Genomic DNA, 15,885 nt, shown 5'->3' with positions numbered 1-15,885 from the left:
CAAGCAGGATTCTTCTAGGACAAGACCACACTATCCATGCCTACTGTAAGCCAGATGAAACACACTCAACATCAGGTCAGAGTGTTGGGATCAGTCATGGTCACTTCCAAAAATTACTAATACCTGAAATTCTTTCCAACACGTTCTATACCTTTCCCTGAAAAAAATAAATTCAAGTCTGGTTATGGTCTTGACATCAGATCTTTAAATTATACTATTTGGGGGCTAGAAGAAACCATAAAAATTATCCAATCAAATTCTCTCTTCCTCCCAAGGTTTTTTCAACTACCTCACAAGAGAGCTGGTGCTAAACCTCCTGAAGCAGGGCTCTTTGAATTACACCACAGGTTTCCAAACTTTGGTGGGAAGGGCACCATGAAGCTCCATTTTTCAAATAAAATCTTAAACGGAATCCCAATATATAAAATAGATAAAAGTTGTGCTGATCTATATGAAGCAGAGCTAAAGTTTCACCACACTGGTCTTCCCTGGTGACTTTCCTGAAGGCAGCTTCATGGAAGAGAGTTTGAAAACCACCACACCAGGCTGGCTGATATTTTTCCAACTCATTATTTCCATTTTTTAGGTGCTAAAAGCAATAACAAGTATAGCCCTATAAAAAAATAAATTACCAAAGGCTCACCAAGTACTTGGCAGAAAAGGTTCTCTGAGAATACTTTGGCCAGTGAGTAGCAGTAGTAAAGCCCTGAAGATTACATACCATGGAGGGCAGCATTCTACTCTTAAGCCTTGCCATGCCACATTCCCCAAGGATATCAGATTTGGCTGGTTCATACCTCAGTCTCCACATATGCAAAAAAGAGATCTGGGTGGATAATAACAGTTAATTTTAGGGTATTTACATACTATACCAAATATGCCACCTAATTCATTTCAAGCAAGAAATAGCCCAATTATTATCACTTTCTCTTCTATAGCCCATTAATCATATCATAAGGATAATTTAAATAAGCATCATGCGAACTATGCCTATAAGCCATTACAAAATTTTCAAAATAATCCTATTAAAAATCCAAATAGCATGTTCTTAATGATGAAGTCATTATCAAATACTATTTTCAGGGAGGTATCATTCACTTATTCAAAATATATTTTGTTAAACCAATGGTTAATTCTCAGTTCTTGTAATTTGCCACACTTGATCACTCCTTCCTTCGTAACAGATGAAGAAAGTGAGGCTCAGCAAACATAAGTGACTTAGTGAAGATCACAGAAACTAGTACATATGAGAGAACAGATTAGAACTCTGATATATGTGACTCCAAAACCCATGCTCGAAGAAGCTTCATAAATAATCAAAAGTGGGGAGTCAAACCCATAGCAAAAATCCTAATAAGCCCTTTTCCTGCTCCTTGGGGTATAGTGAGGGGGAGATCAACTTAAATGTACACATGCATTTAAATAAAACTAGAATGAAGCCTCTTGATTTTCCCCCATTCTGTGTGTTTTTTTCCATCTCTTCCTGCTGATTTCATCTTTAATTTCATAGTACATGATGAAGTAACTGACTGGGTGGCTAAGTCAGTTAAGCATCTGACTTTGGCTCAGGTCATGATCCTGGGGTCCTGGGATTGAGCCCTGCAATGCTCCCTGCTCAGTGGGGAGTCTGCACTCCCTTTCCCTCTGCCCCTCCCTCCACTCGTGCTCTCTCTCTCAAATAAATAAATAAAATCTTTAAAGAAAATGTTAATAAAATTCCCTTCCAATATATAAATGAACAATAACATTTTCAGTGGTATCTGAGTACCAACTGGATGATATTTATTCAGCAAATATATATATATATTTTTAAGATTTTATTTATATATTTGAGATAGAGAGCAAAAGCAGTGGGAGTTGCAGAGAGAGAGGGAGAAGCAGGCTCCCCGCTGAGCAGGGAGCAGGATACAGGGCTCAATCCCAGGACCCTGAGATCAGGACCTGAGACAAAGGCAGACGCTTAACCGAATCAGCCATCCAGGCGCCCCTATTCAGCAAATATTTACTCAACGCCTACAATGGACACATATTTATACCTTATCTATATAATCCTACCTAGAGATCTTTTTTTTCTTTAAGATTTTATGACTTGAGAGAGAGAACACATGTGCATGTGTGCACTGGAGCTGAGGGAGGGGCAAAGGGAGAGGAGAGAGAGAACCCCAAGTAGACTCCATGCTGAGGATGGAGCTGGAAGTGGGGCTGGACCTCGCGACCCCAACATCACAACCTGAGCCAAAATCAAGAGTCAGACACTCAACCACTGAGCCACCCAGGTGCCCCCTGATATGGAGATCTTGACACTTTAAGGGAACTAGAAATTTTATACTTCCCCAAATGCACAAACATACTTGTACATTAGTCCAGTAACTAATTAAGGAGACAGTATGAAAGAGCACGGTATTTGAATTTAGAATCTTACCTCAGACTTTTACAGGCTATACCCGTGTCTTTGGTATACTTGGACACATAACAGAAATACTTAACCTCTTTATTATTAACCAGTCTAAGTAGGCTTGTAAGTAAAATGGGGATAACATTCATCTTATGGTGTCATGTAACTATCTAGAATAGCACCGTTCAAGAGAACCTCCTACGATGATGAAAATGTTCTATATCTGCAATGTCCAATATGGTAGCCATTTGCCACACGTGCCTACTGAGCACTTGAAAAGTGGCTAATGTGACTGAGGAACCAAATCTTTTTATAGAAATAAAAGTTTATTTTTCATTCAAACTCCAAGAGACTCTCACCTAGGAACCAAATTTTAAATTCTACTTAATTTTAATTATTTAAAATTTTAATTGCCATTTATGACTAGTGGCTACCACACTGGACTGCGGTGATCTAGAACAAAGCCTTGCACATAACAAATGATCAATGTAGCTTTACTCCCATCTTCCTTATCCATAGCAATACTTTTTTATATCCTCTCTACCAGCCAAGTAAGTTCAACTAAAATAGCACAATAAAGAATCTCCCATAAAAAAACTAACTTATAGGGGCGCCTGGGTGGCTCAGTCGGTTGAGCACCTGCCTTCAGCTCAGGTCATGATCCCGGGCTCCTTGCTCGGTGGGGAGCCTGCTTCTATCTCTACCCCACTTGTGCTCTCTCTCTCTCAAATAAATAAATAAAATCTTTAAAAAAAACAAAACAAAACAAACTTATAGCTATTAAGTTGCTTCTTCAATCAAGCAGCAATGGCAGCACAGAAACAAGTGATTTGTCATATGTGCCACACACTGTGCTAACAGCTTTGCATGATTGCTTCATTTAATTTATATTAACTTTGTAAAGTAAGTGCCATTATCTTATAAGTAGAGAAATTAAGCTTAGAATCTGTCCAAAGACAAAGAGCCAGTAAGTCAGTGAGCAAAGATTTAAACTCAAGCAGTCTAGGGGGCGCCTGGGCGTCTCAGTTGGTTAAGCATCCTACTCTTGGTTAAGCATCCAACTCTGACTCTGACTCTTGACTTCGGCTCAAGTCATGATCTCGGGGGGGTCATGAGATTGAGCCCCGCATCCACTCCATGCTCACCACGGAATGTGCTTGTCCCTCTCCCTCTCCCCCCCGGCCATCCCCCTGCTCTTTCTCTCTCTCTCAAATAAATAAATAAAATTCTTTAAAAAACAAAACAAAACCTCAGGCAGTCTAATTCCAGAGACGGTGCTTAACCACAATGCTAAACGTGCTTGCATCTTAAAAGAACCAGTTTACAAAAAATTCATTATATACTCTGCAATAAATAAATGTCCTCCCGACCAAATACCACCCCCAAACACAAACACACACACACACACACACCAAATTAGAAATCAGACAATTTGAGCTATAGACACAAAGTTATACATGGTAACTAGCTGACCTGAAATAAGTCTCATGTGCCAACTGGTGTGACTGTATAAATGTACCAAATCTAGTGACTTCACACTTATTAGAAAGACTGAAAAAATATCATCACCTTTCTCCCCAGAATAAAATGACTAATATATAAACTCATATTTTAGAGCTAACAATCTAAGTTGATAGAAGTGTGGGGGAGCAGAGGTTGGGCTCAGAACCATAGGCAGACGTAGTCAATATTTACTAAAGCCCTATGTCACTGTCTACAAGGGATATTTATTTAAGACATCAAACAATTCTGCTAGGAGATTAACCAGATCCACTGCATTTACATGAGCACACTGCCACTCTTATCTCAATTCTAAAAGCAGCTTAATTCATTTAATGTCTGCTGTATTTATGACAAAGTCTTTATTGTGCCCAAAGCTGGAAATTTTTTTTTTTAAGATTTTATTTATTTATTTGACAGAGAGAGACATAGCGAGAGAGGGAACACAAGCAGGGGGAGTGGGAGAGGGAGAAGCAGGCTTCCCACCGAGCAGGGAGCCTGATGCGGGGCTCGATCCCAGGACCCTGGGATCATGAAGGCAGACGCTCAACGACTGAGCCACCCAGGCACCCCCCAAAGCTGGAATTCTTATTCCAGTTCTGCCTGACAAGTCAAAGGAATATTTTACACAGCAAGCCACAGCATACTCTTTACCAAATACCACAGGAATTTCTGAGTGGCAGGAAAGGTCATATCTGACCCATTTTCCTCTCTCACAGAGCCATGAACAAGAAAAGGCCACTGACCTTTTACCCAGATCAAAACAAGGTAGGTAAATCTTTCTCCTCCTTCCCACCAAAATATCTCTAGTTTCTCTTCAAACCTCATGATCCTTACATCACACAAGGCCCTGGGCTAAAGGTAGCACTGAAAAAAAGAGGTTCTATTTATTGAGACATTCTGAAGTAGCTTTAAAAAAAAACACACAACACCTGTACTTGTTTAGATTTCTGTCATAATTCAGCTTAAACAACTGCAGACGAAACTAAAACCATCAATAAAAATACGAATAGCACTGATGTTCTAGAAACACTACTGAGAAACCAAGGAGCTGATGTAAGGTAGAACAGTCAATAATTATGGCACCATTAGTGTAGCTTTGTCTGAGCTGCTCTGTGACCTGGAGCTAGTCCCTTTGCCACTTTATGCCATTCATTCTGTATCAGTGATAGAGAACTAACTACTATATATCTCAGTGGAATAGTGAGTAGATTAAATTATTAAGCAAAATGCTTTGGGCAAAAGTCGTATGAATGTTAAATATTATGATTTACAAGCATTCATTCTCCTAGCACTCCTGTGGGGTTAGGAAGTTATCTCGATTTCACAGATGACTAAACAGGCACAGGGGGTAAGGTCACATGATAAGCCTCCATTTACTTAGTCCCTGTGGGAAGGGAATAATACACAACTTTAGCAATCATATGAACTTTCTTGGCACATCCTACACAATCTTTAATACATTCAATCCTTAACTTAATGTTGCCATCTTTTAACATGCTGTCAATGGAACAAAAACAGCTCTAAGATAGCAACAAGGCCTAAGTAAGCGAAGATGAATAAATCTCTGTGCTTTAGCAAGAATAATCACAGAAAGACACATAATCTTAAGATGAAATTTGCAGGCGCCTGGGTGGCTCAGTTGGTTAAGCGTCTGCCTATAGCTCAGGTCATGATCCGGGGGTCGTGGGATCAAGTCCTACATCGAGCTCCCTGATCAGCGGGGAGTCTGGTTCTCCCTCTACCCACCTGCGTGTGATCTCTCTCTCACACACTCTCTCTCAAATAAATAAATAAAATCTTAAAGAAAAAAAAGATGAAATTTTCAAAGTTTCGCCTCCACTACCACGTAAGAACCTTCAGCCATAGGAATTAAGGAACATGGTTTGCGATGAAAACACTTCGAAAAATTTTTAAAGGCTTTCATAGGCCTTCCTATTGGTGTGCCCCATCCAAATTCTCTGGGAGTGTATAGTTGCCCTTCAGGCTTTAATTAGCAACTCTGCAGAAAAAGAAAACAAGTCCAAAGAGACTGAAGAATGAACAAGTACCAAGGAGAAGGGCTTAGGAAGTCCAAAAAAGGGCAAAATGCTACCCATGTATAGTAAGAATATAGAAGCAGCACAGAAGATATTTCTACTCTCATGTAAGGCTGCCTGCTATACTGCTTACCCGACTCCGAAGACAATCAGCCAGGTTTCGGCGTGTGAAATTAGCTGCTGCTGTGGGAGACAATTCATAACCTGGAACAAGAGATAAACAGTCATACTTAAAGTGAAGCAAAAGGAGTAACAGCACCCAAAATCATTCCACTACTCCTGTTTTTACATCCTTCCACTCTCTGTACGCCCAGAGTACATAAAGTACACAGAATGAGGAGTACAGTCGTATTCCTTGTCCCTTTCCCCATGCAACAGCTGTGAAATAGCTGGTCAGCACCGACAGTAATTCCTGGCCACAACACAGAACCAAGCCTTGCTTAAGCTGTTCATTCATCAGCAACCTGTGGGTTCCTCTATAGAAAGAAGGGGTACAAATACATAGGTATTGGGGAAAAAAGAAAGAGGTCTCGAGATACTGATTTTTAAAGCTTATTTAAAAAGAATATTGGGAAAAGAGAGGCTAGAAGTTAGGATGGCCTCAGGGTCATACTCTACAAGGTTTTCTTTTAAAAAATAAATAACTTTATTAAATATGATTTTCAAAAGTACAAGCAACAGAAAAAAATGTTTCCATCACTATCTACATTTTAAAAACAGAGTATCTCAAGAAAGGTTGTAATGCCAACAAAACTACAGCCCAGAGGAACGCCATCAGGTGTGTGTTTAATAATGCACTCACTCTGGAAACCCCCTCCCCCACCCCCAGTAAAATGGGACTAGAGCCAAAAGCCACGAATGACCTGCAACTGAGCAGACCCATGCAGAAAATGCAACTTTGGAAAGAGAGAGAGCAGGTGGTTAAGTTATTATCAAACACCAGTGTTACAGCAGGTAAGATTTAGATTAAAATTCTAACAAGTATTTATGGAACAGCAGCTACGTTTCAGAGTCTGTGCCAGGTGCTTTCACAATTTATTGAACTTCATCCTCACAACCAATCTATTAGTGCATATTAAATTATAATGCAAGCAACTGTGAACAAGCAGGAATACTTTTCAATTCTTCACCTAATCCCCTAAACACCACTAAGGATTTGACAGTTATCTTAAAGGCAGAAAGGTCTAATGCCTATTTACATATAGATTTTTCCTCCTTTCCCTTATTTTAGCTCAGTTCTTGACCTTTAATATGCATAAGGATTACTGTGTAGGGTTACATACACAAAACTACACTTGACACGTAATTTAAAAGATTTTAAAGGCCATTTTAATCATACACGATTTTTGTTCTGTGCACTGACTTTAAACCCTAACACCCACACAACAAGCAACCCTCTCAACTCTTGTTTACTCTCCCTCCCTCTCCCAGGACAGGACAGTGAAGTATTGCTGTAGTTACTGTACTTGAGAAACATTATTAGCATCCCTCACCTGCCATGTAGGCACGAAGTAGAGAACCACTAAAAAATAATTCTTGAAATATTCTCAACTTGCTTAAACCTGAGTGCCACGTGCTTTAGGTTCTTTTTTCATCTTTGAATTCTCTGTGGTACTAGCCAGTAGCTTAAGATAGAGGAGGCCCTCAAAAGTATTCATGGAACTGGGGCGCCTGGGTGGCTCAGTCATTAAGCGCCTGCCTTCAGCTCAGGTCATGATCCCAGGGAGCCCCAAGTTGGGCTCCTTGCTCAGCAGGGAGCCTGCTTCTCCCTCTCCCACTCCCCCTGCTTGTGTTCCCTCTCTCACTGTATCTCTCTCTATCAAACAAATAAATAAAAATCTTTAAAAAAAAAAGTATTCATGGAACTGAATGCATGATGCTAAATTTGCTGCCTAAAATCTATATAAATGGGTCATATCTAGCCATTTTATACAATTATATTCAATTTAAGTTCTTTCACAGTTCCACATTATATCAGTGCTGTGTATAAGTGTATTGAACTGTGAAGTAAATAACTGAAGTAAGGTCCTTTCTGCTAGGATGTCACTATAAACTTTCCTGGGTCATAAAGCTAGTGGCTAGTATTATCTGATAGTGAGGCTTCCTCTAATGAGGAAATCCTATGAGGAATCCTCTAATGAGGATTAGAGCGCATTAGCCCCAGAGGGAACTCACAAAAATCCTAATTATCTTCCTAGACAAGAATCTACCAGTAAGGCAAGGCAGAACTCTTCTATGACAGTAAATCTCCCACAGTTACACAGAGCATTAAGCTTATAAACATTTTACATATTATTCATTAATATTATTATCATCGCATTTTAGAAGTGAGGAAAATAGGGCGCCTGGGTGGCTCAGTTGGTTAAGCAACTGCCTTCGGCTCAGGTCATGATCCCGGAGTCCTGGGATTGAGTCCCGCATTGGGCTCCCGGCTCAGCAGGGAGCCTGCTTCTCCCTCTGACCCTCTCCCCTCTCATGCTGTTTCTGTCTTTCTCTCTTTCTCTCAAATAAATAAATAAATAAAATCTTTAAAAAAAAAAAAAAAGAAGTGAGGAAAATAAAGACCAAAGAGGCTAAGTGACTTGTCACATTAAAAAAATAGTAAAACCAAGTTTAACTGAGGTCTTTTAACTCTAAGGTTCAGATATACTTTAGCTCAAATAACTTCCTCTGAAATACCTAACACTTAAAAAGTCTGATACTACCATGTTCATCTCCAAGGTAGCCCTCAAGTATCAGTGTTACAATGGTTGTCTTTTCAGCTCTGGGATTTCTGCAGAAGATCTTTAGGATCAGGAGGGTCTAGATAAAGTTTTAAAAGTAGGAAGATTCAAATAAAAATATGACCACACTGGTCTGCTCATGTGTAGAATTGCCAGTAGATTCTTTTTTAGTTCAAATTTAAAGACAAATCAACCAGAGTTACATTCCAAGTATTACCCACCATTTCTCATCTTATAAAGTTGCACATTTTTCTGAATATATTCTGCAAACTGTACAGTGTCTCCAGCCTCTCCAACACATAGGAGTAAGATTTTTTCACTCATCTTAAACATCTTGTCATGATCTGCTCAAAGAAAAAAAGTGTTAAAAATTACATCAGAAATTTACTGCTATTATATAGATAGCCACAAACAGGTTTATCAATCACTATATTGAATACTTTTACTAATCACTGTTTTTAGAAGACTTTAATGGGCAACTATATTAATTATTCTCTTTCACTCTCCATGTTAAACCCATTGGTGTATTTTATTAAGGTCAATCTCAGTTGGAGAATATAGTTGAGCGCTGACAATTGAAAACACAGTTAAATACATTTGAAGGCACTAGAAATGCAAAAACTGAACCTTCAAAGAAACTGAAGGAATCGGGGCGCCTGGGTGGCTCAGTCGTTAAGCGTCTGCCTTCGGCTCAGGTCATGGTCCCAGGGTCCTGGGATCGAGCCCCGCATCGGGCTCCCTGCTCGGCGGGAAGCCTGCTTCTCCCTCTCCCACTCCCCCTGCTTGTGTTCCCTCTCTCGCTGTGTCTCTCTCTGTGAAATAAATAAATAAAATCTTTAAAAAAAAAAAAAAAAAAAAAGAAACTGAAGGAATCAAGCCAATGGCCATTATCTTTAGGTTCATGATTTCAAAGCCCTGAAATATCTCTACAAATACAAATGTTAGTTGTTTTATTTATACACACACAAAAGCATATATGAAGGACCAATGCTACAATGAAAATTAAGGAGTCATCTCAAGAAAGAACAAAAAAAAAATCAATTGAGACTATAAATCACCTCAAAAAGTAAATCAATACCATTTCCAAAGCAAAGAGAAAATTAAAATGACTGCCAGAGCAAAAATTCTAATGAATATTTTAACACTATTTAAAAATACCTCAAAAATCCCAATAGTCTAATCTTATCTAGTTGAACCAGACTCATTCAGATTACATAGATAAATAAATATTCAGATAGCAATTAGTGCCTAAGGAAGAAAACTGCATATTCAGTCTGTAGCTTCAGAAAAAGCCTAAATCTCCCTATCTCACTCTCACTTTCACTTTTCATTTTTCAAATACTGCTGAATAATCTTCCCTGGGAGACATGTTTCCTGTCTGAAAGCTTCTGAAATGTCAAAATCCCTTAATAGGATTTAAAGAACAAAATGCTACAGTCAAATATTCTACAAATGTTTGAGAGTTGTAGAACCACAATACAGCTTCTTAGACTTGGGGAAAAAAACACACAAATTGTACCTGCAGATATTATCAAACTGCCTTGAAACTCCTGAACAAACACACTTTTATTTGTTATAGGCCACAGATTTAAAGACTGTTAGTTTGCAAACTTGGTCATAAAAGAAAAAATTCAGGGCGTCTGCGTGGCTCAGTCAGTTAAGCGGCTGCCTCTGGCTCAGGTCATGATCCCAGGATCCTGGGACTGAGTCCTGCATCAGGCTCCCTGCTCAGCAGGGAGTCTGCTTCTCCCTCTGCCCCCTGCCCCGCCGCTATTTGCTCTGTCAGAAAAATCTTTTTTTTTTTTTAAAGATTTTATTTATTTATTTGACAGAGAGAGAGCATGAGCAGGGGGGAAGGGCAGAGGGAGAGGGAGAATCAGATTCCCCCTCCAACCCCCCCCCCCCCCCGCAGAGCAGGGAGCCTGACACGGGGCTCGATCCCAGGACCCTGGCATCATGACCTGAGCCAAAGGCAGACGCTTAACCGACTGAGTCACCCAGATGCCCCCAAAATAAATAAAATCTTAAAAAAAAAAAAAAAAGGAAAACATTCACTTACGCATATGTTATTATCTATGCACAGAAAAAAAGACCAGAAGAGTATTAGATGCCACTGGGCAATTTTTATTTCTTTCTTTTTGCTTATTAGCATTTCCTAAAATGCCTATACTAAACTTGTATCATTTTTATAAGAACACATTACTTAATAAGTTTGCATTATTTCCATAATGAGAAAAAAAAGCTAGGATTTTTGGTTTTTAAAATATTTTATTTATCTATTTGGGGGGGGAAGCACAGAGGGAGAGTGAGAGGGAGAAGCAGACTCCCTGCTGAGCAGAGGGCCCAACTCGGGGCTCGATCCCAGGACCCTGAGATCACAACCTGAGCTGAAGGCAGATGCTTAACCAACTGAGCCACCCAGGTGCCCCCCAAAAAAGCTGTTTTTATTTTGGAAAGAAAAAAGCTTGTTTACAAAGAATTAATGTCACATTTAGAAGAAATGCTAAAATTCTAGGCAGTAAACTGTTCAATTTTGAAATGAACTTAATACAGGGCCAAGTGTTTTTTAAACATTTATTGTGTGTCCAATGAGTAGTAAAGGGAGATGTTATAGATGCTAATGGCTCTCTGACGGAACAGCCTGCATAGCACTAGGGAATTTCTTTCTTTCTTTTCTTTTCTTTTTTTTTTTTTAAGATTTTATTTATTTATTTGACAGAGAGAGACACAGCGAGAGAGGGAACACAAGCAGGGGGAGTGGGAGAGGGAGAAGCAGGCTTCCTGCTGAGCCGGGAGCCCGATGCGGGGCTCGATCCCAGGACCCTGGGATCATGACCTGAGCCGAAGGCAGACGCTTAACGACTGAGCCAGGCACCTCAGCACTAGGGAATTTCTTATCCTTGACAAAGAACTTAGAAGATCCACATAGATGAAGCAAACGGACAACAAAATGAACATCAGTACATCAGTACAATACTATGAAAGGCCAACTGTACTAGAACCCAAAGACCTTGGTTATTTTTATTTTTTTAAAGTAGGCTCTGCAACCAAGGTGAGGCTTGAACTCACAACCCCGAGATCAAGAGTTGCATGCTCCACTGACTGAAGCCAGCCAGGTGCCCCAATAGACCTTTGTTATAATCTGGGCTCAGCACTCTGAACTTGGGCCCTAATTTTCAAGTGTGTAAAATGGTTATACTATCACTTAACCCTATCTAACTCATACATAGGAAAAACTATATATGAACAATATCATTATACTCAGTATTAGTCAATGTAGTTCAGATTACACATGCTATATGAATTCAGGAAAAAAAGCATTCTGTGTGGGTTTAAGTGCTCTGAGTAATTTTTTTTAAAGACTTTATTTTTATTCAGTTGAGAGAGAGCAAGAGAGAAAGAGCATGAACTGGGGGAGGGGCAGAGGGAGGAAGAAGCAGACTCCCTGTTGGGCAAGGAGCCTGACATGGGACTCGATCCCAGGACCCTAGGATCATGACCTGAGCTGAAGGCAGATGCTTAACTGACTGAGCCACCCAGGCGCCCTGCTCTGAGTAATTTAAAAGCAATTCTATACAGACCAGGAGACAAGAGACATGAAATGTTGCATACAATCAAACCAAAGACTTGGGGCACTTTCATAAGCAAACTTCTCTATATCAAAATATCTTACAAAGTGACAAACCAAAAAAACTGATTGGAATTATCATTCTTACTTTATACTTGGAGAAATAAATCCCAAAAGGTTACTCATTTTCAACATTCTTGCTTACCCTACTAAGTTCCTTCATGAAATGAAAGGTAGGAAAAAGTCCTCATAGAATTCCAAAGCTCCTATCATAAAACATTTTATACCAGAAAAGACTATACGGAAAATTAAAGTTGAGTGCAATTATTTCCAACCATTTTTCAAGAACTAACTCAAATTCATCTTTTTTCCATACCACAGTGATCTTTCTTTTCTCTGAATACCCTTAGGCTTTACTCCTGAAATCATTAATTTAAAAACTTAATACTGACAGTGATACTTCTTTTATCATACAAAATCATCTTGTAGTACTTGTTTCCTTGTTTTCTCAATGTCTTACACCCCTGTGTGGATTATACAGAGTACCTGTAAAGGTATTGACTTGGTTATTGTTCTACCCAGACTTCATGCTAAAATCACCTGTATATCAAAGGTCTTAGTATTCAAAATAAGGGACAGATTTACCCTCAAAACAAACTGACTCCTTTGGAAAGCATGATTTACAAATAAAACTTCTAGGGGCACCTGGGTGGCTCAGTCAGTTAAGTGGCTGCCTTCGGCTCAGGTCATGATCCCAGGGTCCTGGGATTAAGCCCCACACTGGGCTTCCCGTTCACCGGGGAGCCTACTTCTCCCTCTCCCTCTGCTCCCCCCTACTCCTGCTCTCTCGCTTGCTCTATCTCAAATAAATAAATAAAATCTTAAAAAAAAAAAAAAAGAAAGAAAGAACAGAACTCAAGCAAAGTCCCTCAGAGTTCTTTCCATTTCCCTAAGTGATGTCAGCCTGACAATCAGATGCCTATCGCTTATAAAAGCAGTGATGGACACATATTTCAGAAAATTATTAAATTTTTTAAAAATTAGTAATTTTTCTTTCCTTAAGCCAAAGATGAACTATAACCTGCCTTCAAAGCTTTCCCTAATCTCTACAACCAGAAAGAATCTCTTCTTCCTCTGAATTACCCAAAAATAATCTCTTCTTCCTCTGCATTACCTGAGAAGCTTTTTTTTATACGTGGCATAATTTTCTAACTTGTACTATAATTATTTGTACCCACATCTGAGTCTACATTAAACTGTAACTTCTCTTAAGATACAAGCCACATCTTCTTCTTGCATCCCTTCAGAACCTAGCACTGTAATGGGCAACACAGGTGCTCAAAACCTATCTGTCCAATAAACATGAAGCCATCCGAGCCAAAGCATAACACTTTTTCAACAGTAGCATGTCTATGATCAATCATGAAAACACAGTCTTAGATTCCACAGATCAACAAGCAAAATCTTTAAAAAAATAATATTAAGTACGGACTATGGGGAGACAGTATAGTATAGCAGTTACGGGCAAAAGATCGGAGTCAAACTGCATGGGTTTGAACCTGGGTTCTGCCTCTTGTAGTCTTAGGCAAGTTTCCTAACTCTAGGCCCCAGAACTAACATCTGTAAAATGGCAATATGATAGTGCCTATCTTAAAAGGTTAAATGAAATAATGTAAATCGCTTAAAACAGCACCTGTTACGTAAGTCCTTAGTATTATTACTCCTGCCTATTTGTCACTGCACTAAGCATTTGCACCAAACTTTTTCACTCCATCCTCCCAATAAGCTGGTGAGGTTGGTATTAGTAACCTGACTTAACAGATGAGCAAATCTGGCCACTGTGAAATAACTTGTGCAAAACAAAGCAAGTAAGTCCTAAGGCTCCAATTTGCAAACTCCACTAACTACTTAAATACAAGGAAAACTTGGCAACCAGTGTCCCGGAAAACTGGAAAAGGAGGATCAGAGCTGAGAAAGGGGAAGGTACAGGCAGCGGAAGGGAAAGGCCCAGTTTCTAGTCCCACAGTCTCAGTGTCCCCAGGATCCCATCCTACACCGCCAGCAAACTTACCTCATTAGTAGCGACAACAACAGGAAAACTTAATCAAAGATTTCGGGGATCTAGGGAGCTTGGTGCCCGGCAGGCGCTTAAACACTTAAAAACTGAATTTCCACAGGCAACTCGCGCCTAGGAAGCATTTAGCGAAGGCCAGAGTAGAGCCCTGACCTCGGAGCCCTAGGAGGAGCGCATGCCAAGGCCCTAAGCTAGTCTGCCCGTCTCCTCGTTCCGAAAAATAAGCAAGTGCAGAGCAGGACACGCGGGATTCCACCTCCCGGACCTCCCCGGTTCCCACCCAACCCCCCGCCCCCAACCCGAACTCCGTCCGACTGCCCTTACACCCGGGCCCGGCCGGGCCTCCCCTGCTTCCTCTCACCGTCCTTCATCTGGACAATACTGCTAGCGGCCACCTGGTCGGAGGCGACAAGGACATAATCGGGGCCCTGGATGCCGATGAGGTACTCCATAGTGGCGGGAGGCCGAGAGGACAGAGTGTGGGACTCGCCGGCTTCACGACCTCACCGGTGAGACAGCACCGCCGAGCGAAGATTTCGCGCGACACGGGCCGCGCGACCGTCCCACCGGCGCTTTCGGATGACGCACAGTTGTCGCGAGAGGTTGGAAAGTGGGCGAGGCTTTGGGCGTCTTGAGCCTTACGCCCGCCTTCGGGCCTGTCGGGTCTCTTGCAAGTCTGGTCTACAAGCTATATTCCTTAGGTAACGCCCAGTTTCTTTACTTATAAATTGAGTTTAAAACTCGCGTGGGGGTAAAATCACACACTACATATGAAGTGCCGAGCACGTGTTGGTGCCAAAAAGGCGTGCACGTTCCTAAATGGCGGTTTCCCTTTGCTCGGTAAAGTATCTCCAGAAACTCCCTTGAAAGCCAGATTACAGAAAAATAGACTTGACGGGAGCCCTATTTACATGTTTCACAAAAATAAAATATGGTTGAGTTAAAGATCTAAGCATGAAGACTAATTAGAACAGATCTTTATAGATGTCCCAATTTCAAATTATATTCAATTGTTACTTCTGGTAAGAGCGACTTGAAGGGAGGACTCTCACTTTTTATTTTATACACATCTGTATTGTTTGAATGTTTTGCAGTGCTCATGTATTACCCATTTCTTTTAAACACGAACGAGCTTGGCCATCTCTATATCTTGCAGCCATTCTCGAAAAATCCGAAATATTCCATGATTAGTTTCTGACATTCACAATTTGGTCTTCATGCCAGCCTTACTTACATGCTAGCTTCCTGAGAAATGGCAAAACAGTTGCAATTCTATTTCCAACACAACTGTGCAATTCATTTGCTTCTGCAGAAATCTGTAGTCCTCACTCCCTTCAGAATGTTTCTAACAGCTCTCTGCCTGTGAAGGAATATAGAGCCTGAGGAGTTAGGGGCAGCCCATCTATCATAGGATGGATGCCAGGGGCAAGTGAGGTCATTAAGTCAACCATACCACTAAGAACACAGATGCATCCATCATCCTAGAAAGATTCTTTTCTTAAACTCCACTGTGGAAGAAATCTCTTGAGTCTCTCTGCCACCTCCCTCTCTCTTTGTGTGTGTTTGTATATTTTTTAATTGCAAAA

The 15,885-nt window shown here is 40.4% G+C and overlaps 1 protein-coding gene across 2 annotated transcripts in view; it reads right to left on the bottom strand.

The window, feature by feature from the left end:
- The window catches only part of PSMB2 (proteasome 20S subunit beta 2), a 33,964-nt gene extending 19,071 nt beyond the window's left edge, over positions 1 to 14,893 (bottom strand). Inside the window, exons 1-3 of one of the 2 annotated variants that reach the window (XM_032387992.1) lie at positions 14,661 to 14,893; positions 8,879 to 9,001; positions 6,068 to 6,138 (exon numbers count right to left, since the gene is read on the bottom strand). In XM_032387992.1, coding sequence (XP_032243883.1) covers positions 6,068 to 6,138; positions 8,879 to 9,001; positions 14,661 to 14,751 — 285 coding nt within the window. In that variant the 5' untranslated portion in view covers positions 14,752 to 14,893. The remainder of the gene's footprint in view (positions 1 to 6,067; positions 6,139 to 8,878; positions 9,002 to 14,660) is intronic. The other variant, XM_032388001.1, reaches the window with a different exon arrangement.
- Between the last annotated feature and the right edge of the window lie 992 nt (positions 14,894 to 15,885).

Source organism: Phoca vitulina, unplaced genomic scaffold (assembly GCF_004348235.1).
Source record: "Phoca vitulina isolate PV1807 unplaced genomic scaffold, GSC_HSeal_1.0 scaffold2, whole genome shotgun sequence".
Classification (NCBI taxonomy): Eukaryota; Metazoa; Chordata; class Mammalia; order Carnivora; family Phocidae; genus Phoca; species Phoca vitulina.
The sequence above is the reverse complement of the archived record's forward strand: the minus strand, read 5'-3'. Positions and strand labels throughout refer to the sequence as shown.